At 40.5% G+C, this 18,213-nt stretch overlaps 2 protein-coding genes and 1 long non-coding RNA gene across 6 annotated transcripts in view; 1 reads left to right on the top strand and 2 right to left on the bottom strand.

Annotated features, from left to right (window-relative positions):
• Nucleotides 1-2,820, bottom strand: part of LOC122782608 — a 28,634-nt gene extending 25,814 nt beyond the window's left edge. For both annotated transcript variants that reach the window (XR_006361936.1, XR_006361935.1), the window contains exon 1: nt 2,760-2,820. This is a non-coding gene — a long non-coding RNA (uncharacterized LOC122782608). The remainder of the gene's footprint in view (nt 1-2,759) is intronic.
• The window catches only part of crybg1a (crystallin beta-gamma domain containing 1a), a 35,740-nt gene extending 26,334 nt beyond the window's left edge, over nt 1-9,406 (top strand). For all 3 annotated transcript variants that reach the window (XM_044047020.1, XM_044047021.1, XM_044047022.1), the window contains 18 exons: nt 327-365; nt 456-574; nt 733-910; nt 1,074-1,213; nt 1,909-2,035; nt 2,115-2,150; nt 2,785-2,945; nt 3,038-3,164; nt 3,290-3,435; nt 4,447-4,573; nt 4,687-4,716; nt 4,816-4,928; nt 5,571-5,703; nt 5,823-5,962; nt 7,220-7,343; nt 7,440-7,598; nt 8,229-8,391; nt 8,656-9,406. In XM_044047020.1, coding sequence (XP_043902955.1) covers nt 327-365; nt 456-574; nt 733-910; nt 1,074-1,213; nt 1,909-2,035; nt 2,115-2,150; nt 2,785-2,945; nt 3,038-3,164; nt 3,290-3,435; nt 4,447-4,573; nt 4,687-4,716; nt 4,816-4,928; nt 5,571-5,703; nt 5,823-5,962; nt 7,220-7,343; nt 7,440-7,598; nt 8,229-8,391; nt 8,656-8,744 — 2,151 coding nt within the window. In that variant the 3' untranslated portion in view covers nt 8,745-9,406. The remainder of the gene's footprint in view (nt 1-326; nt 366-455; nt 575-732; nt 911-1,073; nt 1,214-1,908; nt 2,036-2,114; nt 2,151-2,784; nt 2,946-3,037; nt 3,165-3,289; nt 3,436-4,446; nt 4,574-4,686; nt 4,717-4,815; nt 4,929-5,570; nt 5,704-5,822; nt 5,963-7,219; nt 7,344-7,439; nt 7,599-8,228; nt 8,392-8,655) is intronic.
• Nucleotides 9,407-9,593: 187 nt separating this feature from the next.
• rtn4ip1 (reticulon 4 interacting protein 1) lies at nt 9,594-18,187 on the bottom strand. The gene is made up of 9 exons (XM_044047023.1): nt 17,647-18,187; nt 16,285-16,436; nt 14,940-15,008; nt 14,496-14,620; nt 14,294-14,342; nt 13,957-14,093; nt 13,530-13,713; nt 10,059-10,151; nt 9,594-9,829 (listed from the first exon to the last, which is right to left on the bottom strand). The coding sequence occupies exons 1-9, from the start codon at nt 17,957-17,959 to the stop codon at nt 9,704-9,706; spliced, it is 1,248 nt and encodes a 415-aa protein (XP_043902958.1). The 5' UTR covers nt 17,960-18,187; the 3' UTR covers nt 9,594-9,703.
• Nucleotides 18,188-18,213: the final 26 nt, after the last annotated feature.

Raw genomic sequence — 18,213 nt, 5'->3', positions numbered from 1 at the left:
GCAAATACAGTAGACTCATGCAAATCCTGTCCTAAATTTGTATTTTTTTTGCAGTTGATGGGCACATGGGGAAAATTTTAGAGCTTAACAAATTAAAATGTAGTTTTATCTCCAGAGATACTAACAATATATGTGCTTGTTTTAGAGCTGACCGCTGATATGCAGCCATCTACAGCTTCATTTAAAAACTCACTGTCTGTCTCTACAACCTGCATTATATGTCCTCACTTAATAAATAAATAATAAATAGTTTAAATGTATGAAACGTTTATCTGATTCTAACATATAGATACAGATAATGAGTGAACTGTCACATTTCCTCACAGGTCCCTGCAGTGAGAGGCATCCACAAAAGGCCTGGAAAGGTATGATCATATGTTTTTTCTGTATTTTTGATAACATTTTGTTCCATGGAAAATTCTCAATGTTGCAAAAACATTTTTGTCTTTATCCAGATTGTAATACATGAACATGCTCAGTTTGGAGGGGAAGCGCTGGAGTTCTTCCGCGACGTGGAAGATGCCACCGCGTTGAAGCTGTCTCCTGTCATCTCAGTCAGAGTCATCAGAGGATGGTAAGGCTATTTTTTGCTGCCAACACAAATTGTTTTTTAGTTTTTCTGAGTATTAGTGTTCATTTATCCTTTCAGTTTGTTTTCTTACAGTTTTCCAACTTCATGTGTTCACGCACTGACATTAATGGGGGTCATTTTCTCTCTTCGTCTTTCTTTAGCTGGCTGTTGTATGAAAAACCTGGCTTCCAGGGTCGCATCATCGCCCTCGAGGAAGGTCCCACCGAGCAGATAGTGAACGTATGGGCCGATGAGGAAACTCCAACAACACTGGACCAGAATGGTCAGCCTGTTCCAACTGCACCTCTGGTCATAGGTTCCATCCGATTGGCAGTCAGAGTAAGTCGTTTAAGATGAGTTTAAAAAACAAAAAATCCTCAGGACAAGCAGCATTTAATCATTTAACATGCACCATACTGTAATAATAGTGAATTTATCTGTTTTTTGTTAAATATGAAGCTGAATTTCTCACACACGTGAATGTTTACGATGTGTCGTGTAGGACTACAGCGTTCCCAGGATTGACCTGTTTTCAGAGGTCAATGGGATGGGGAGGATGGCGTCGTACTGCGACGACACTATAGAGATCGGCTCGTATGGGATCCCACAGACCACTGGCTCCATTAAGGTCCATTCAGGCGTGTAAGTACTTAACCTCAGGTCTCATTTACACTAACAGGGAACATACAATTGTATTATAACAATATATAATGTGAATTTATACACTTATAATACATAACAAATGTGCAGGATGAACTAAAGATAAACCTATAAGGGCTGGTAGTACAAAAACACTAAATTGTAAAAAAAAACTAAGCTTGTTGCATTATTTAATGCTATTAATTATTAACATTATTTAATACTATTCATACACTTTGCATTTTTCATCTTTTGTTTTCATTGCTCATGGAACATTATGCAGCTAACTGGCCATTTTAAAGGTCACAGCGATGCACATTTTGTGGACAATTTATGGTGGAAACGGCCTGTGAGCAGCATCTGTTTTCTGTCTCTGAAGGAATGCGAGCTGTAGGGTAGGGCTTGTGCTCTTTGCTTGAACTGTTGCTGATAACTGACGGTTAGCATGGAGTGGAGAGGGTGAACATGTGGTGGAGACTTGAAATCTCTAAATCCTCTGAGGCAACACCCAAACCTTACATCACAACACACGAGTCTAGGATCAATAATTCCTATATATATCTATATATCTATAGATTTATAGATATATAGATATACATATATACATATATATATATATCATTTTCATGTGAATGTCACTACATTCACCTCCCTCCCTCTCTCTCTGTCTGTTTCTCTGTCTCTCTGTACATGTGTAGCTGGTTGGTGTGCAGTGATCCAGGCTTTGGAGGTTTTGTAGGAGTTCTAGAGGTGGGAGAATATCCCTGTCCAGAGAGCTGGGGTTTCGCTGAGCCCTTCATCAGCTCCCTCAGACCTCTACACATGGTACAGTAACATAATACATTTTTTTGTTATGTTGTCAACTTGCTTTCAGCTGACAGTTGTGTTGTCTCTTTATTTTCAGGGAGCAATACGAGTGGAGAACCCTCACGAAGTCAAGGTGTGTTTTTTTTTTTTTATTACAACTGCTGTGTCCATCAGTGTCTGGAACTACACACTGCTTCTGCTTTTTTGTTTACAAAGCTGCGTATGTGTTTGACCAATCAGAGAAAGATCCTCTCAGAGTAGGTGCAGTTGAAGCCACAGAGCAGGGCGCCTTTGTTTTACTGCTCGTCATAAAACTATCGCTCCTGAAGTGATGTGCTGGCAAAAATGTGAGATATGAAAGAAAATGGTTTCGTTGTTCTATGACTAGCCCTTTAATATGTATTTCACACGAGAAGCTTACTGTCATGTTTCTACAGCAGTCCGAACAGACATGCGGTTTGTTTTTTTTGTTTGGTTTTGAAGCTGAGTCTTAATATGCGAACTCCGCCCACATAAAATAGATAAGGAAAAGAAACAGCAGAATATTGTGAAAGAGTTCCCTGACACGCAGCTAATTCCAAGACAGGGTTAAGCAGAGGAGTCAACTATGTGTTTCACTCTGCAGTCTCACCATTAGATGTCCCCTATGCTTACAGACTGGACCTTTAATCTGTGCAATGATTGGTGTTCGGCAAAAACAGTAATAACATGTGTCAGGCGTCTGTGTGCAGCTGAGACTCACCACTGTCCCGCTCTTCCCCGTTTAGGCTTTATTGTTCGAGAAGCCTAACTTTGATGGAGAGTGCATGGAGGTGGACAGCCATGTGTACAGTCTGCAAGAAACAGAAGAAGAAGAGGAAACATCTAAATGTGACAAATATAAGAAAACATTGCCCACAGTGGGCTCTATAAAGGTCCTCAGTGGTCTGTGAGTATCTGCTAAAGTTACCATGCGACCCAGCAACCATCATGTTAGTAATTCATTCATATTTAATGACACGTTTCATTTGGTCTGTGTAGCTGGGTGGGCTATCAAGAGGAAGACTTTGAGGGCCAGCAGTACATTCTAGAGGAGGGAGAGTATCCACACTACAGTGACTGGGGAGCGTCTGAGGATGGGATCCTGTCCCTCCGGCCTGTGTGCACAGTAAGTGTTTTAGACTTAGTCTTAAAACAGTGCCCAACGTTCTGTTGCTTATGCTAAAAAAATAAATGTAGGCACAGGAGAACTTTCTTTCTCACTTTCTAATGATTCCTCTGTGTTTTTTGAAGGATTTCCAGTCTCCACACGTTAAACTGTACAGCGAGAGAAACTGTGACGAGCTGGGTCTCAACGTGAATTTGCTTGGTCCTGTCCTCAACATGGAGGGCATCAGCCACGGGACCAAGACTCAGTCTGCCAACGTCATGAGTGGAGTGTAAGTTAAAAAAACCTTCCATTACCATGTTAAAAATCAGAAGTGAGGGAGTGTCCTGGAAGCTATATGCTTACAATGCATTCCACATAATTGCTGTGTCCGTGGTTCAACTCAAGTCAGATACTTTAACCCTTTTAACCCTTAGGTCTTCTGGTTATAGTCTTTTTGGCCCACATTTGTAGATACAGCCTCCCTGAAGACCTGAAGGCAGCACTAAATGTCCATATTTTAAAAGTAAACTCAAGACTGATCCTTTTAGTGTAGCCTTCAAAGTTCTTTTTTATTAATAAGAATATTTATTGTTTTATTTTACATTATCTTATATGTCTGTTTACTTTCTGAGCGTTCATTTGACCTCTCTTATTCTTGATTGTCTTTTTTAGCATTTATTTTCCCCCAAATTTAATGATTGTGTGTCCTGACAAGTTTCGTCCCATCGCTTTTAATATTCCTCTGTTGCCTCCGTGCCTGTGACTCAGACCAGGAAAGGGAGTGTCACCTCACACGAGTACAGCAGACGTACTTTGTATTTTCATGCAAACCTTTTAAGCAGTTTTCACCAGATTTGACTGGTGATTCTGGTTCAGTTTTTCCCCCGTTACCAAACAAAGTGCAGTGATGGCTTGTCCTTCATTTAGCCTGGAGCCTGCTCTTGTAAGCACACAGGGGCGTCGCCCTTGGTGGTTGCCATGTGTGGCGAGTTTTGCCTTAAAGGACTTTTTATTACTGTACAGTTTGTGAAATTACTGTCAAGTCAATGATTTATCCTAATTAAAGCTCTTCAAAAGCTGCAGTTTTTTTTTATCAGTCAGCCATTTGCTTGTCTGAGCTTGAACATTCACTGAGTGCTGTTTGTTTTACCTGGGCTCTTTTGCAATCCTCCTGTTTTTATTCTGATTCACCCTTTGAGTCAGAGCAGTAATTAGAGCAATAATCTGATCAGTATTTTACTTTCTGGCACTGCAGTGTTTCTTATCATAAGTTGTTGTTGTTCTGTTGTGTGACTGGCAGATGGGTGGCGTTTGAAAAGCCTGGATTTGGTGGAGAGCTCTATGTGCTGGAGAAAGGCCTGTATGCAAACCCAGATGACTGGGGAGCCCAGAACTTCAAGATCTCATCCATACAGCCAGTCTTCCATGTGAGAACTGATATGAATATGAATAGTAAAGGATGTGTTTAAAACAGGGTTACATATTTGCTATTTTACTGTGATTATTTTCTTCTTATACTTATATCCTCCCTGTTTTGTAGGAATTGCTGATGGGCTCTCCAAAATTCAAGGTATCCTCCATCCCCTCAAGGTTTAACCATGTCTTTTGTGGTTGTGTGTGTCTGCAGGGTCACTAAAGTGGTTTGGACGTACTTTATTGTGTGTTACAGGTGCAGCTGTACTCTGAGCCAGACTTCCAGGGAAGGCTGGTGGCTCTGGAGGAGAGCACAGCAGCTCTGGATGAGGACTTCATGCCCAAGTCCTGTAAGGTGCTGACTGGCAGGTAGGCACAGCACACTTAATACATTGTTGATTTATGTTTGATTTTCACAAGTGTCTCTGAGTTGGGGATTTTCTACTGACCTTTTTGTGAACGAGTCACTTAAGAACCAGCGTATTAAAGATTTTAAAGGGAGAGTTTAAGCTTTCTAAATACCTGGCTGACAGTGGGGACCAAAGGAAAGGAAAACTGATTTTAGCCACTTAACCAAAGGCTCCCTGAATAAAAATCTATACCAAGTCAACATCTCACACTCCAGAGTCCATCGAGAAATGATACATTACAGCACAGGTGTTGTTGATCCACTGGTGCCTCCATCAGTAAGTTCAAAATATATATAATTTTTAACAACTTCACTGAGATAAATGAAGCAACAGTCAATGAGCAGCTCCTGTTTAAATGTTAAAAAACATAGATTTTCTCTGTAGACAGTGAGATGTTTACAAATGTTTTAATTTCCAGTCAGAAAAGACCGTCTTACAGCAAAATAAAGCTGCAAATCTATCCTCAGTTTAGTGGCTAAAATCTGTTTTCTTTGGCAGCCATATTTTCAGAAAGGGTGAAAAAAACCTGAAGTATCACTTTCAGGTTTGCTAGTTGGTCCATAGTGGTGTTAAACGTGTTTTATATTTGTATTTGTGTCAGCTGGGTGGCCTATGAAGGAGCTGAGTTCACAGAGAACATGTACGTGCTGGAGGAGGGAGAATACTCCAACACTGTGGCCATGGGCTTTCCGTCCTCGGACTCCACCATCCGCTCCATACACACCGCTGGACACGTAAGTATGATGGGTGTATATAGAAAAGCATCTGGAATGCTATACTTGTGACCTTTGGATATGTGAATATGAATATAAACGATGTATGTAGTCACTCTCTCTTACCTCTTGCTGTTCAGGAGCTCTCGCTGCCCTCCATCAGCCTGTTCAGCAAGGCTAACTGCAGAGGTCGCAGGGTGGTGTTGACCGGCGGAGCCGTGAACCTGCAGCTGATGAGCCTCAACACACGCATACGATCTGTGCTGGTGGAGGGAGGAACGTATGTCACTGTTCTTGCATTTAAAAAAACAATACATTTTTGGTGCCATATGTCAGTGTTTGCTGTTAAACAGCCTTTTCTTTTTTAAATCATCCAGTTGAATTGAGTCAAGGTGGAAGTCACCGTGTCTTCCTGCAACAAAGTGGTATTATGGGAAGGGACAGGCCTGGGCTAGCTGGTTACCATGGCAACTTAAGTTAAAGCAAAGAAACTATGACAGTGGAAGGAAAAGACAGTTAGCACAAGTCTAAGACACAAGTCTTGCCCTGTTTCCCTGAGACACACATACACGTACGTTACACAGAACAGTGCAGAAAACAATACAGAGCACACCTACAGGTAATTAAAGTAAGAAAAAAAAGTACATCAGTAAAATAGTTAAGAAAATACAGTAATGGGCTTTGTTTACCGTGTTATTCTGACACAATACACGGAATACATGTAGATACTAGCTCGTACTTAATGTTATGATTGGCTTTGACCAAAGAAAATCCAGTATTGATATTAATTTGACATCTCTGTAAATCAGAACAGTAGACATTTTCTTCATGACTTTTATGTCATTAACGTTGATATTGGTTAGTTTAACCCTTATCTGCCCCTTAGATCTGTGCCACAGGCGCACCCTTGGTATATTGACGTGGGAATAACACACAACTCCTTATATGGACGTCATGGGGTGTGTGTCTACAGATCATATCTGCAGGCCTCTGTGTGTTTTTGTCTCCGTATGTGTTATGATTAACTTTATATCGCATACTACTTGTACTACTTGTGCAGAAGTCACAAAATAAACCGTTTTTATTTTATTTTTGTTCATAAAAACGAGCAAAGTGAACTGTGAAATGTGACATATTTCACAAATGTTGTACATTTTGCTCAGGTGTGTTAAATAGGTTGTGCTGAGGATACAAAACACTCTATATTGCACATTCTTTTAGCCCCTGTATATACGTTTTAACATAGTAATGGAAAAAAGCAGCCTAAATGCACTGTGTTCTAAGGGTTAAAGGATTGATTAACTTACTCGTAGCAACTGATGTGTTGAAGAATTTTAAAAAGCATTTAAATATTCTTCAAAAGGTTTGACAGGGACTCATGAAATTCCCAAAAACGGTGTTAGCTCAGTTTTTAGAACTAACACGTCAAAGATGTGAGGAACCCAGCATGTCGATAAAATGTGGTTGAAACAGCAGCTGCAGCTCATAGAGAAACAAAAGCTTAATTAATACACACGGCTGCTTGTCTCCTCTCCAGGTGGGTGTTGTATGAAGGCAGCAACTACCGTGGTCGACAGCTGCTTCTTCAGCCGCGTGAAGTAACCGACTTGTGCAAGTTAAACGGCTGGCAGCGGCTGGGATCCCTGCGTCCGTTACTTCAGGTATAAAAGGGAGAGATGAGAAATGAGAAATCTTCTTGGGGATGAAAACAAATACTTAATAATAACCCATGCTTCTACATGCATTTACGCCAACAGAAACAGACTTACTTCTGCCTGCGGAATAGGGAGACAGGATGTATAATGTCTCTGACAGGAACTCTGGACGATGTTAAGCTGATGAGGATTCAGGCTGTGGAGGAGACGGGAGGAGCCGAGCAGATCTGGCTCTATCGGGACGGACAGCTCACCTGCAAGGTATTCAACGACGTTAGCGGCACATAAAACTGGCAAACACAGGTCGGCTCATTTTCTAAATGACATCTACGCCTGTTTTTTAAAACTACAAAAGTGAACAGGGCCAGAACTTTACACTGTAGCCTCTCCATACAAGTATGGCCTTAAAAGTCCAGTACTACACAGAACTGCACCCCAGTGACCAGCACTGCAGCTGTCTGCAAAGAAGATATGCACCGAGCAAAAGTGCAACAACAACAGAGAACTTTCACCTACTTTCCCCTTACGAACACAGGCAATTGTGTTTAAAGGAAAAAACCTAACCCAACCCAGAGCTAGTGACATAAAACCCTATAGTGGAGTCTTGCTGTCATAATGCAGAGCAGGAAATAACTTGCTTTCCTAACAGTCTTCAATAATTCCACTGTTTGTGTAAGCAGAGGCTCAGAGGCCGTTTACATAGTTATTTATAGAACACTCAACCTGGACCTCCATTTGTATTTACTGCAGTGTAGATTGAGATTAAACATTAAAAGTAAAATACACTACATGACACTGCAGGTATTTTTCTGCACTTAGAAAATGAATGATATCAGGAATATGAGAACTGGTTAAACCAAATCAACTCCTGTTTCCTGTGTCCGTCTCCAGCTGGTGGAGGACTGTTGCCTGGAGACCTCGAGCAATGTGGTGATGGCGGGAAGTCGACTTTGTGTTTCCCCAGAGCGAGGCAAGGAAAATCAGCTGTGGAACATCACACCTGACGGCCTGGTGCACTGCCATTTCAAACCTGATCTGGTCCTGGAAGTCAAAGGTCAGAGAGCTTCATCTTTTCTTATAATCCCGCATAATCCCTACCTGATCAACTCATTTATCCAGGAAACACTTTTAAAATGATCAAACTGCTCTGAGCATAAAGGCTCTGTGTTTGTGCCCATCCTGCAGCTCCATCTCCTGGTTTATTTAGGAAGTACACTGAAAATTGCTGCTTACTTTACCTGGTGTCACATGTGGTCAATATCCCTTTATCAGTGAGTGTATAAAGTCTGAACATGCTTCACTGTCTCGGTTTCCTCAGGTGGTAAACAATATGACAGGAACCAGGTGATTCTCAACACATTTGATGAGAGAAAACTGAACCAGAGGTGGACCTTGGAGATCCTATGAGAAGAGGAGCATTTGGTCCCCACAGCCCTCTCCTGCAGCTGCGTCACAGGGCACTGAGCTCTGTGAAGCAGCTGCAGCGTGTGACCCAAAAACACTTCACTCCTTTATTTTTGTTTTGACTTGGTTTACTCTGGACCAATAGTGTGACAACTAACTAAACTTTAAAGTGCATGCTCTTACATAGCAGTTGATGAAATGTGTTCCCTCTTTTCCTAAAAAATGGATAAGTAAAGTAAAAAGTTGCTAACCAAAGAATGTGTTTTAACAGCATGTAGTGAAAAATCTGCCCTGTTTCAATGCTGCATCTCTCCATCTTACCTTTCTACTGCATGGTTTCTATGATCTTACTGCTGACAACTATGAATGTTTACGTCAACACTGATGTGCCTACACTCCACGATTTAAATGTCTAAATGATGTGATATCCAAATAAGTCAAAGATGACCTATTGTAAAGTTTTGATATTATTCTTAGAATCCCAACAGATTTTTACACAAACTGTACTTTTCTTCATTTGGTTGTACATAAGCATTAAATGTATAGTTTTTAGTAGAAATAATTTCAAGACAGAACTGCAGCTACAATGTTGCCCACTGTTAGTTGTAAATATGTTGATGTGAAATGAGGAAACTGTTACACATGAAAATAAACAATTGGTTGTATTTGGTGCATGTTTGTCTTTTTAATTTGTCCTTACGTCTTTCTTCAGGTTAAAAAATAAACCTCATCTGTCCCATTTTCCCCTCATACTGATACTGATTGACTGACTGTATTGCCACACGATTGGCTGATTGCAGGATGATGAAATGCTCAGACATTAAAAAGCTACACAAACCACACAACTAAAACTCTAGTTACCTTGTTTATTCCTATGTGCTGTAACTAAATTTGCCAGAGACCTAATGAGCTGGTCATTTGTGTAGAAATTATTATTGTTCATTTGTGTCCAAGAGTCAGTGCTATAGGTCATCACCCTCTTTAATGACCTGGACCACAGTCTTTCCTCGGGCGTGACCGTTTTCCAGCTTCTGGAAGGCCTGAGGAACCTGAGAAAAGCTGAAAGTCTCGTCCACCACGGGCCGGATCTGACGGAGGAGACAGAGGAAGGTTAAATACATGTCACACAGCAGTTCACTTCTGCAATTTCCTTTAATAATAAAAAATGATCCGTTGCTTAGCATGGGAACTTTCCATCAAGCCAAATTCTTTGTGAAGCAAAGCAAGTTTTCACAAATGTATTCATAATTCAATATATTTGTATTACTTTTTAAAGAATGTATCTACAGTCAATTGAAGCAGAATCTGATGCTGTACCTGTCCTGCATCCACCATCTCCGTTACTTCATCCAGTGCAGGACCACTTGGTGCAAAGAATCCCCAACGGTAGTGAACTCCTTTCATAAGGTGCTGCAAGAAGTAAGAGAAAAAGAAATGAAGACCAGCACTCAGAGGATATTTTATTAACATTTTTGGATCACTGCTCTATGTCTTGGGCCCCATCTCATCACCTGAGCAAAGATATCCATTATCCAACTCCTTTAAACTCTTATGGGGACGTAAACAGACTGCAGAGGAGGTGTGCAAGCATTTTTAATGCTGAAAGGTGGCGCTAATCACAGCTGACATGACACAGGTCGCCAGTCCATCGTGGGGCCAAACAGAGACTTGATTAGTTATTATCAAACTAATCAATAACGCGAAAATAAATGCTGCCTATTTTACCTTTAAAGCCTATGTGCCTTAAAAAGTGCCTTACAAACAAGCCACATTACTCCTTTTGCAAATTAAAAAGATGTATTAATAAGAAACAAAAATCAATGGGCTTGGTGTGAGCAGCAGCTCATGGAAACTAAGGTTATTAGTAATTATTAGTTATTAGTGTACACAGTAAAATACACTAAAAAATAAATTAAAATTCATTGATAATTACTCATGACTAAAATTAAATCTAACTCTTACTGGGTGGAGATATTAAATGCTGTCAACAACTGACCCAGTTTTTGTGTGTGTGTGTGTGTGTGTGTGTAGGGTGCACAGTAGTGAGTTATTAACACGTTTCCTATAAACACATTTAGAAACAAGGGCACTGTGACAACCAAAATAACTGTTGGCGCTCGAGTTTCCCTTTTAACTACAAAGTAAACCGCATGCTGGCGTGATACCGGGAGGTGCACATGTGCATGTTTTTAACTTCCTGTTATTAACCCTACAGCACCAGGCTCTCCCACACCTTTTTACTTTACTTTTTCATTTTGCTGTTGTCTTTCTGTAAACTGCAGTGACATCAAATCATCAACAGCTTGACATTTCCTGACAGAACAATCCAGTCATCAACAACAAGGTGATGATGCAGCAGCAGCAGCAGCTGGAAAAAGACACCTCTGCTGCATCAGTCTAAATAATCAGTATCACACTGTAACTCTGATTGGGTCTGTGGGTGCTAGTGAGAGACAAGACTGCTATGAATCAGGTTCCTCCTGTGGGAGTGCACCTCTACAGAACCAGTTCTACACAGGGGTTTGCATCGACGTTTAATATTCTATTTGTATGTAAAAGGGAAATGAACATTTCTCATGTGCCAGTGAGGCCTAGCACTGTGCAGGCAGTGCTGCAATTAAAAAAGACAGAAAGAAAGAAAGAAAGAAAGAAAGAAAGAAAGAAAGAAAGAAAGAAAGAAGGAAGCAAAAGTATCTCTGGGGCTGTCCCGGAAAAGGAGGGTGATGTTTCAAGTGCATGAGTAATTCAGGTCCAGTTTTACTGAAGTTAGTTAGCAATGAGGATGACAATCTTTGCTGATGAAAAACAAATTATTTCACGTCACGTCATTAACACGCCGATGTTAAACAGTTAAAAACGTTGACCTTGACAATTTAGCATTTGAGCCAAGGTCAATGGCAGTAAAAGTAATTTGTTATACAAGTATTTTTATATTGTGACCTTGTGAAGAGTCGCAACAATTTCTTATTGTTTAAAAGACAAGAAGATAAAGTTGCAATGACAAAAGTGTAAGTGATTAAAGCAAGATTAGAATTAATTAGCATTTTAATGCATGTCAAATATTCCTATATTGTTTTTTTGTGCTAACCAGGCAGTAATTAAAGAATTTTAAGCAGACACGACTGTGCTTTGCCGGAGAAAAAGCAGATTAAAGTAGAAAACTAAACCAACCAACGCAAAGTGTTGCTAAAATAGCAGAACTAAGGAAGATGACAGCCCGGCGACATCACACTGTAAAAACGTTAGTGTGTAACTTGTAACTTGTAAGGTTTAGAAGTGGATAATAAAACGGGATGCTCAGCAGGACTACACAATAGTCTTTTAATCACAATCCCCCAATAAACAAGTGCCTGAATACATTTCTGCATCAGTTTAAGTTTGAGACTAAACATTTGTATTGTGGTAAGGTTAAGATTAGGGTTAGGCGGAGGGGGAGGGGTGGAGGAAGAGATAAGTGGCAGTAGTTCTGAATAATTACTCAAAAGTCAGCAACATTAACTTAACTTGTTGTAGGAATGTGCAAATGTAATGAAAATCAGCACTTGAACTGAGTGAACAGTTGCGCAGTTACTCATTATAATCCTAAATGACCTCGCTAATGTGCCCGTCACCTTCTGGTGCATGTATTTGTACTTTAACACTAAACCACAGTGACACATAATGAGCGAGTGAATTCTCTGGTTAAGACTTGGGTGGAAAAACGTAGTAACGGTAATATACTAATATAAAACAGACACACAAATAGACACAAACAAGCGCACACACCACTGCAAGGTGCACACAGCACTGTGTGCAAGCTTTTTTTTCCACTACAGTGGGCACAGAGACAGGATGCCACCAACACCGCACTCTCCCTCTCACTCTCTCTGTGTGCTTGCGTGTGCGTGTGTACTTGTGATACGAAGGAGGAAGGATTAATAATGACGTTATGTTTCTTCGTATTTGATAAACATGTTAATCTCATGTAACAAAGAAAAGCTGAGACTTGATGTCTGTTTCCTGGTCTCACCACAGTGAGACACAGTGCTGCTGCCATGGTCGCTGCACATGCATTGCTGCATTCTCCATTGGTGATTTCATCAGTCGTCTCCTTTCTAATCAGAAAGGAAATCACTGTGGGCTTTTCACATTTCACGACAATTCAGATGAGATTAGCATCTGATTTGCCAAAGAGTAGGATGACTGACTTATGCAGGTGTGCTGTTCATTTCCTTTCCCATAATTATGTCAGTTTATAATTACAGAAAGAAGCCAGATCTGTCCGGCTTCTGCATTAGGGCTGCATCGATGAAACACACATTTATGTTTGTTGGCAAGCTAGTGGTCGGGTTACTGAAAGTTCAACAGCAGTTCAACATCAATAAATTTGATGACTGGATTCACAGTGAACGAAAGATAGGTGGTCTTTAACAATCGCACATGCAGAACTTTCCATTCAGCTCACGCAGGAGAATAATCGCGTGGCTGCTTCAGACAACATTTCTTCTACTCTCAAAAGTACCAAAACACAGACTTTAAAAACTAATGTGTGTCCCACTCCATCAGCATCTTAAATAAGACTTGAAAAAGTGTGCAATATGCTGTTAATTTGAGGGGAAGCTTGACAGGACAGTCTGTCAGTCTTATACTGACTTATTGAATTTGGCTGTTGTTTATTTCTTTGTCTTTTTTATTGTGTTCCAAAATCTGAAAGTAATAGTAATAGTAATATAGACTAAGATGTTTTATTTCGTTCAACTATAAACATGTAGAGTTAAACTGCACCTGTGATTTTTAAACCATAATTACCTTGAGGGCCTTGGTGGCCACAGTAGCAGCAGTCTGCATCATGCCATCAGCAATACCCAGCATGTCCGTGTTGTGGAGGAAAGGCGTCACAAGGGTGACATACTTGGCGCCGCACCACGGCTTCAGCAGATTCAGTGCCCAGCGCTCCGTGTCCCCTCCAACGTTATCTAGAATCACGTCAAATCTGGCGATAAAGAGACGTGTAAGTTCCGGGGGGGCATCAAAAGTGAAAGTAAATTAGAGGGAGAACTTGTGCAGGTGTGAGGACATGGGACAGAAAAGGTGAGAGACCAGATCATTAGGAAACAACAAGGCTATGGTTTCCCACACTAATAAGCTGATTACAGCTGGGTGGACAGGGTTGCCACAGTAACTAGGGCAAGACACTTTAAACACCAAGATGAATGACTGCGTGTGCTTGTCTCACTTGTCTAGTGCACTGAGCGGCTCCTCGACAGGCCCAGCAGTGTAGTCCACCACGTGGTCCGCACCCAGCCCCCTCACAAACCCCTCGGCATTCTGGGAGCAGGTAACGGTCACATGCGCTCCCCACGCTTTCAGCATCTGTGTACAAAAACGATAATTTGCTGCAGACTAAAGGAAGACAAAACTCTCATAATCATTCACGTTTTGAGTGCGCAACACATATATTTAGGTTAGGTTTTTTTTACTGCAGTGTGAATACACTGCAGTAAAAAAACCGTACACTGTAGTACAACTTAAAAAAAACACATACAATGTACTGCTTGACCTTTAACCCATACCTGGATAGCAAATGTTCCCACTCCCCCAGAACCTCCAAGGATCAAAATCCTGTGGATAAGATGAGAAACAGTTATTAGTGTATTGATAATGTTTTTTTATTATTATTACTACACAGACTCATCCTCATAAGGATTCATATCAAATGCAGAACAGGATTAAATATTTCAGTATTTGAGCTGCTAGTTGTCCACGTTTCCTCACCGCTTCTTGCCACAGTTGTCCTTACTGAGCCCAGCAGTGTTGACCAGTGCTGACCAGGCAGTGGTTGCCACATATGGAATGGCTGCTGCCTCAGTGTGGCTCAGTGACTTTGGTTTGTGGGAGATCTGAGCACAGCACACATTCATTTGAACAACATTTATTATAGGATTAATTTCGCCTCGTCAACTATCAATAGTGCACAATCTGAGTCATTCTGAACTGCTACAGCTTAACTTGAGGTTTCTTAATTACCTGCTTGTTGTGTTTTTTTATTTGCATGCGTTAGTGGTTAAATGGCAAGCTGCTGCCATGCATGCAAAGTATGAAACAAACCACAGTCTTCCAAAAAGAGAAGTGAATACGCAAATCTGACTGAAACCGTGATACTTGATTGATACATTTCCAGCTAACAAAGCAACGCTGTATGAGATCATCGTCACTTACCTCATTGGCACTAAGCACCACAAACTCAGCTAAGCTGCCCTGCTTCCACGGTGGAATAGCTGCCCAAACCTAGGGAGGACAAGCAGCAAGAAAATAATCGTCAAGCAAAAATTCAGTTTGCTCTACATTCTGTTTACTTTCACACAGACAACATGATCATTACATATTAATGTATAATCGGGCATGCAACATTGGTTTTAAAAGACAAAAGGTAATGTAACATTAATACATAGTCTGTAGTCTGTATTATTCCAAGAAATCATATGGAATAAGTATTGTAAAGAATCTGTGAGTGTGAGTGAGAACTGTGAACTGAAAGAAAAAAATGAACTGAAACATTTTTGAAATAGGAATAAGAAAGTTCATGTTTACAAACTGTGGCTGTGACAGTTTCATTTCCAACTAATTGACCATTGTAGTCTCACTTGATCAAACTTTTCCCTGAGAATGCTGTGCTACAAGTAGAAAAACGGTATCTCCTGTGTTTCTTTCCCTTAAATTATACTATTCGTGATTTGATTCACAACATTTATAAATTAACCATGTCAAATTTAGAGATTATATCAATTTATGGAAGTTAAGAAATTGCTTAAACTCAAATGATTGTTATTGGTCGTTATTTTATCATCCCTATATACTATAGCTATATATAGAGCTATCTAACACTGGCTCTACACACTGGCAGAGAGTCCAAACTCAAGTTGTGCTGACAGTGCATGAGGTTGTCTGAGTGATTGTTGTCGTCACATAACATTCAGTGTGGCCTGGAAAGGATGGACTAGGTCATCTGCCCTGTGGGTATTACACGGCCTAATGTTAGCCAAGAACACACTACCACAATGACACATCACCAGTGCCACGCTAACACGATTCCTGCATAACAATGACTCGACAAGCCACCAGCATGTTGCCTCAGGAGCCAGGGCTCATCAGCAGAGGTTATTTGCCTTCTTCATTCTCTAACGTATCTGAATGACTCTATAATATTGCCTTTCCAACAAGGTGCTTTCACACACTGCAGGTTTTTATCGAGGACATAATTTGCATTCACACTTATGGCAGGACAATATGGCTAAAAAGTCACAATAAAAAAAGTTTACTGATATTTATCATGATAAATACCAGATCATTAAAGAGTTAAAGACAAGATTCACGGTGGGTTTTAAGCTTCATTATGGACAGAAATCACACAACTCTTCAAAGTGTGTTTGCACAGTTCATAAATATTATATAAATACAGTTTATACTGAACATCTGTCAAATTATATATGCTGTACATGTTTGTAAAATGCTTCCTGTTTGTAAAATGAAGTGTTTACTGAGTCTGCTGGTTGCGTTACTGTACCTCATCCCTTTCTCTGAAATACTTCACATCCATGCCGCACTCAATGATGACCCCGGACACGTCCCTCCCCAGAATGAGAGGGAAATCGCTGCCCGACTGCATGCTGTTCAGAGGGTCTCTCTTCACAGACAGTGTCGCTGCACCATAGCCACCTGACGGGAAGAAAGCTTTTGGATTAGATGCAGAGATTATAACAGGAACTATGAAGAAACTGCAAATAATAAAGGTGAATGATGATTATGTCAAAGTTCTCATCACTCTGTCACTCATTCTACCGCTTCAGCCTCCACATGAGGGTTTACATATTCATTTTCTGTTCTTTTGGATGTTGTGTTCCCTGGAACGGCATTTTGTACACATGTAAAAAATGCGGATTTATGATGTCATGGGACATAAAACACCTTTCAACATATGCATAAGAGGAACAACCAAACCAGTGAAACTTGTGAAAAACTGTCACTGTCTTTCCTCCCTGCACACTAACCCACCATCTGTTGTAATGATGAAGAAAAAAAAGAAACAATAAACCACAGGGGACATCAACCTGACTCTGCATCCTGACTGTTTCTCACACAGTTTCCATCTCTGTGATAAATATTGACTAAGAACAAACTTAACAGACTGTGTGATTTACTGTTTTAATGATTCACAGTGGCTAATTTAAAAAACAAACAAACCCACAGTTGTCTTTCCTTGAATATTGGACAGGATGACTTTAAGAACATTCCAAAACTTGCAAATCCAATTTCTTTCTTAGTAGAACTACTTCATACAGTATAGACCATTAGAGACATTAAAGTACAGATAGTCACACACAGAAAGAGAGAAACACACCTCATAAGGACCAGGTTTTGGTCTTCATGAGGACTAACTGCAGCTCCTGACAAGGTCAGTTAGGGGTGGGTCAAAATATCGATTTGGTGGTATATCGTCGTCCTTTCTTGTGCAATACGATAATCGATACACCAGGGCAAATATCTATATTTTAATTAATAAATTAAGGAACTCTAAAGTAAACAGTCCCTGCTACATGTCTCCTCGCAATGGCCCTGCTCAAATGAATGAAGGGAAACTTGGGAGGAAGTTACCTTGCCCAGGAAGAGGGGGTTTACAGCGGGATAATGGTGGAGAAAGCTATGTTAAGAGATGCTTCATCTACGTTCAATACATACATTTATGCACTTTGTTCTCTGTGTTGTGAGTAAACAAGAGAAATCCTGCACAGAAATCCTAACTTTTCACTTTGTTTTCTTCAGCTGGACAGATATAGCAATATATTGATTATCACAGAATCGTTGTATCGTGGTATTATTTGGTATCGTGAGGTACTACACACACACATACAGTGGGCTTGTTACTTACCTCTCATGCTGACATCGAGTGGGTTTAGTCCCGCTGCAAACACTTTGACAATGACCTCATTAGGGAACCTCAAGAAGGGGAATCTAGCATTTTTAGTGAAGCGTAAAACTTCATTGCTTCCATATTTATCAATGACCCAGGCTGGCATGATAGTCCTGCACCTGCTGGAAGTACTGAACGGACTGCTTTGCCTACAAAGTAATGTTTTTACATTTGTTGAAGTACTGAGACGTAACAACCACCTTTTATACTCTAAACGCCTAACACACGTCATATTTGAACTGTGGAAAAGCACAGAAGCTGTCGCAGACATTTGTGGGACAGTAAATTAGCAACACATTTACTCCCTGTCTCGGGTCAAGCTGTACACAAGTTACTTTGCTGTGTTAACGTTCATTAGAAGCCACCGCTACTCTGGAACTAAAACCATTTCCTTCTGGTGTAAACTGGTCTTGTTGGTCGTTCATATAAACGCTAAAAGAAATCTATATCGTTTCAAAACAACGTCCTCTTCCGTGACATGCCTCTTCCTCCACCGGCGCGTGACTTCCGCTCAGCGCCTAAGCC

The sequence above is a fragment of the Solea senegalensis genome, linkage group LG16, assembly GCF_019176455.1.
Source record: "Solea senegalensis isolate Sse05_10M linkage group LG16, IFAPA_SoseM_1, whole genome shotgun sequence".
Taxonomy (NCBI): domain Eukaryota; kingdom Metazoa; phylum Chordata; class Actinopteri; order Pleuronectiformes; family Soleidae; genus Solea; species Solea senegalensis.
This window is presented reverse-complemented; position numbering and strand designations above follow the sequence as displayed.

Bases quoted from the DNA above. Each gene is read 5' to 3' on its own strand.
- rtn4ip1 (XM_044047023.1), bottom strand. From the start codon at position 17,959: ATGTCTGCGACAGCTTCTGTGCTTTTCCACAGTTCAAATATGACGTGT. The intron at 14,621-14,939 runs GTAAGTGACGAT...TGCTGTGCTCAG, and splicing joins TGGTGCTTAGTGCCAATGAG to ATCTCCCACAAACCAAAGTC. The intron at 14,094-14,293 runs GTATGGGTTAAA...TTTTGTACACAG, and splicing joins TGGGAACATTTGCTATCCAG to ATGCTGAAAGCGTGGGGAGC.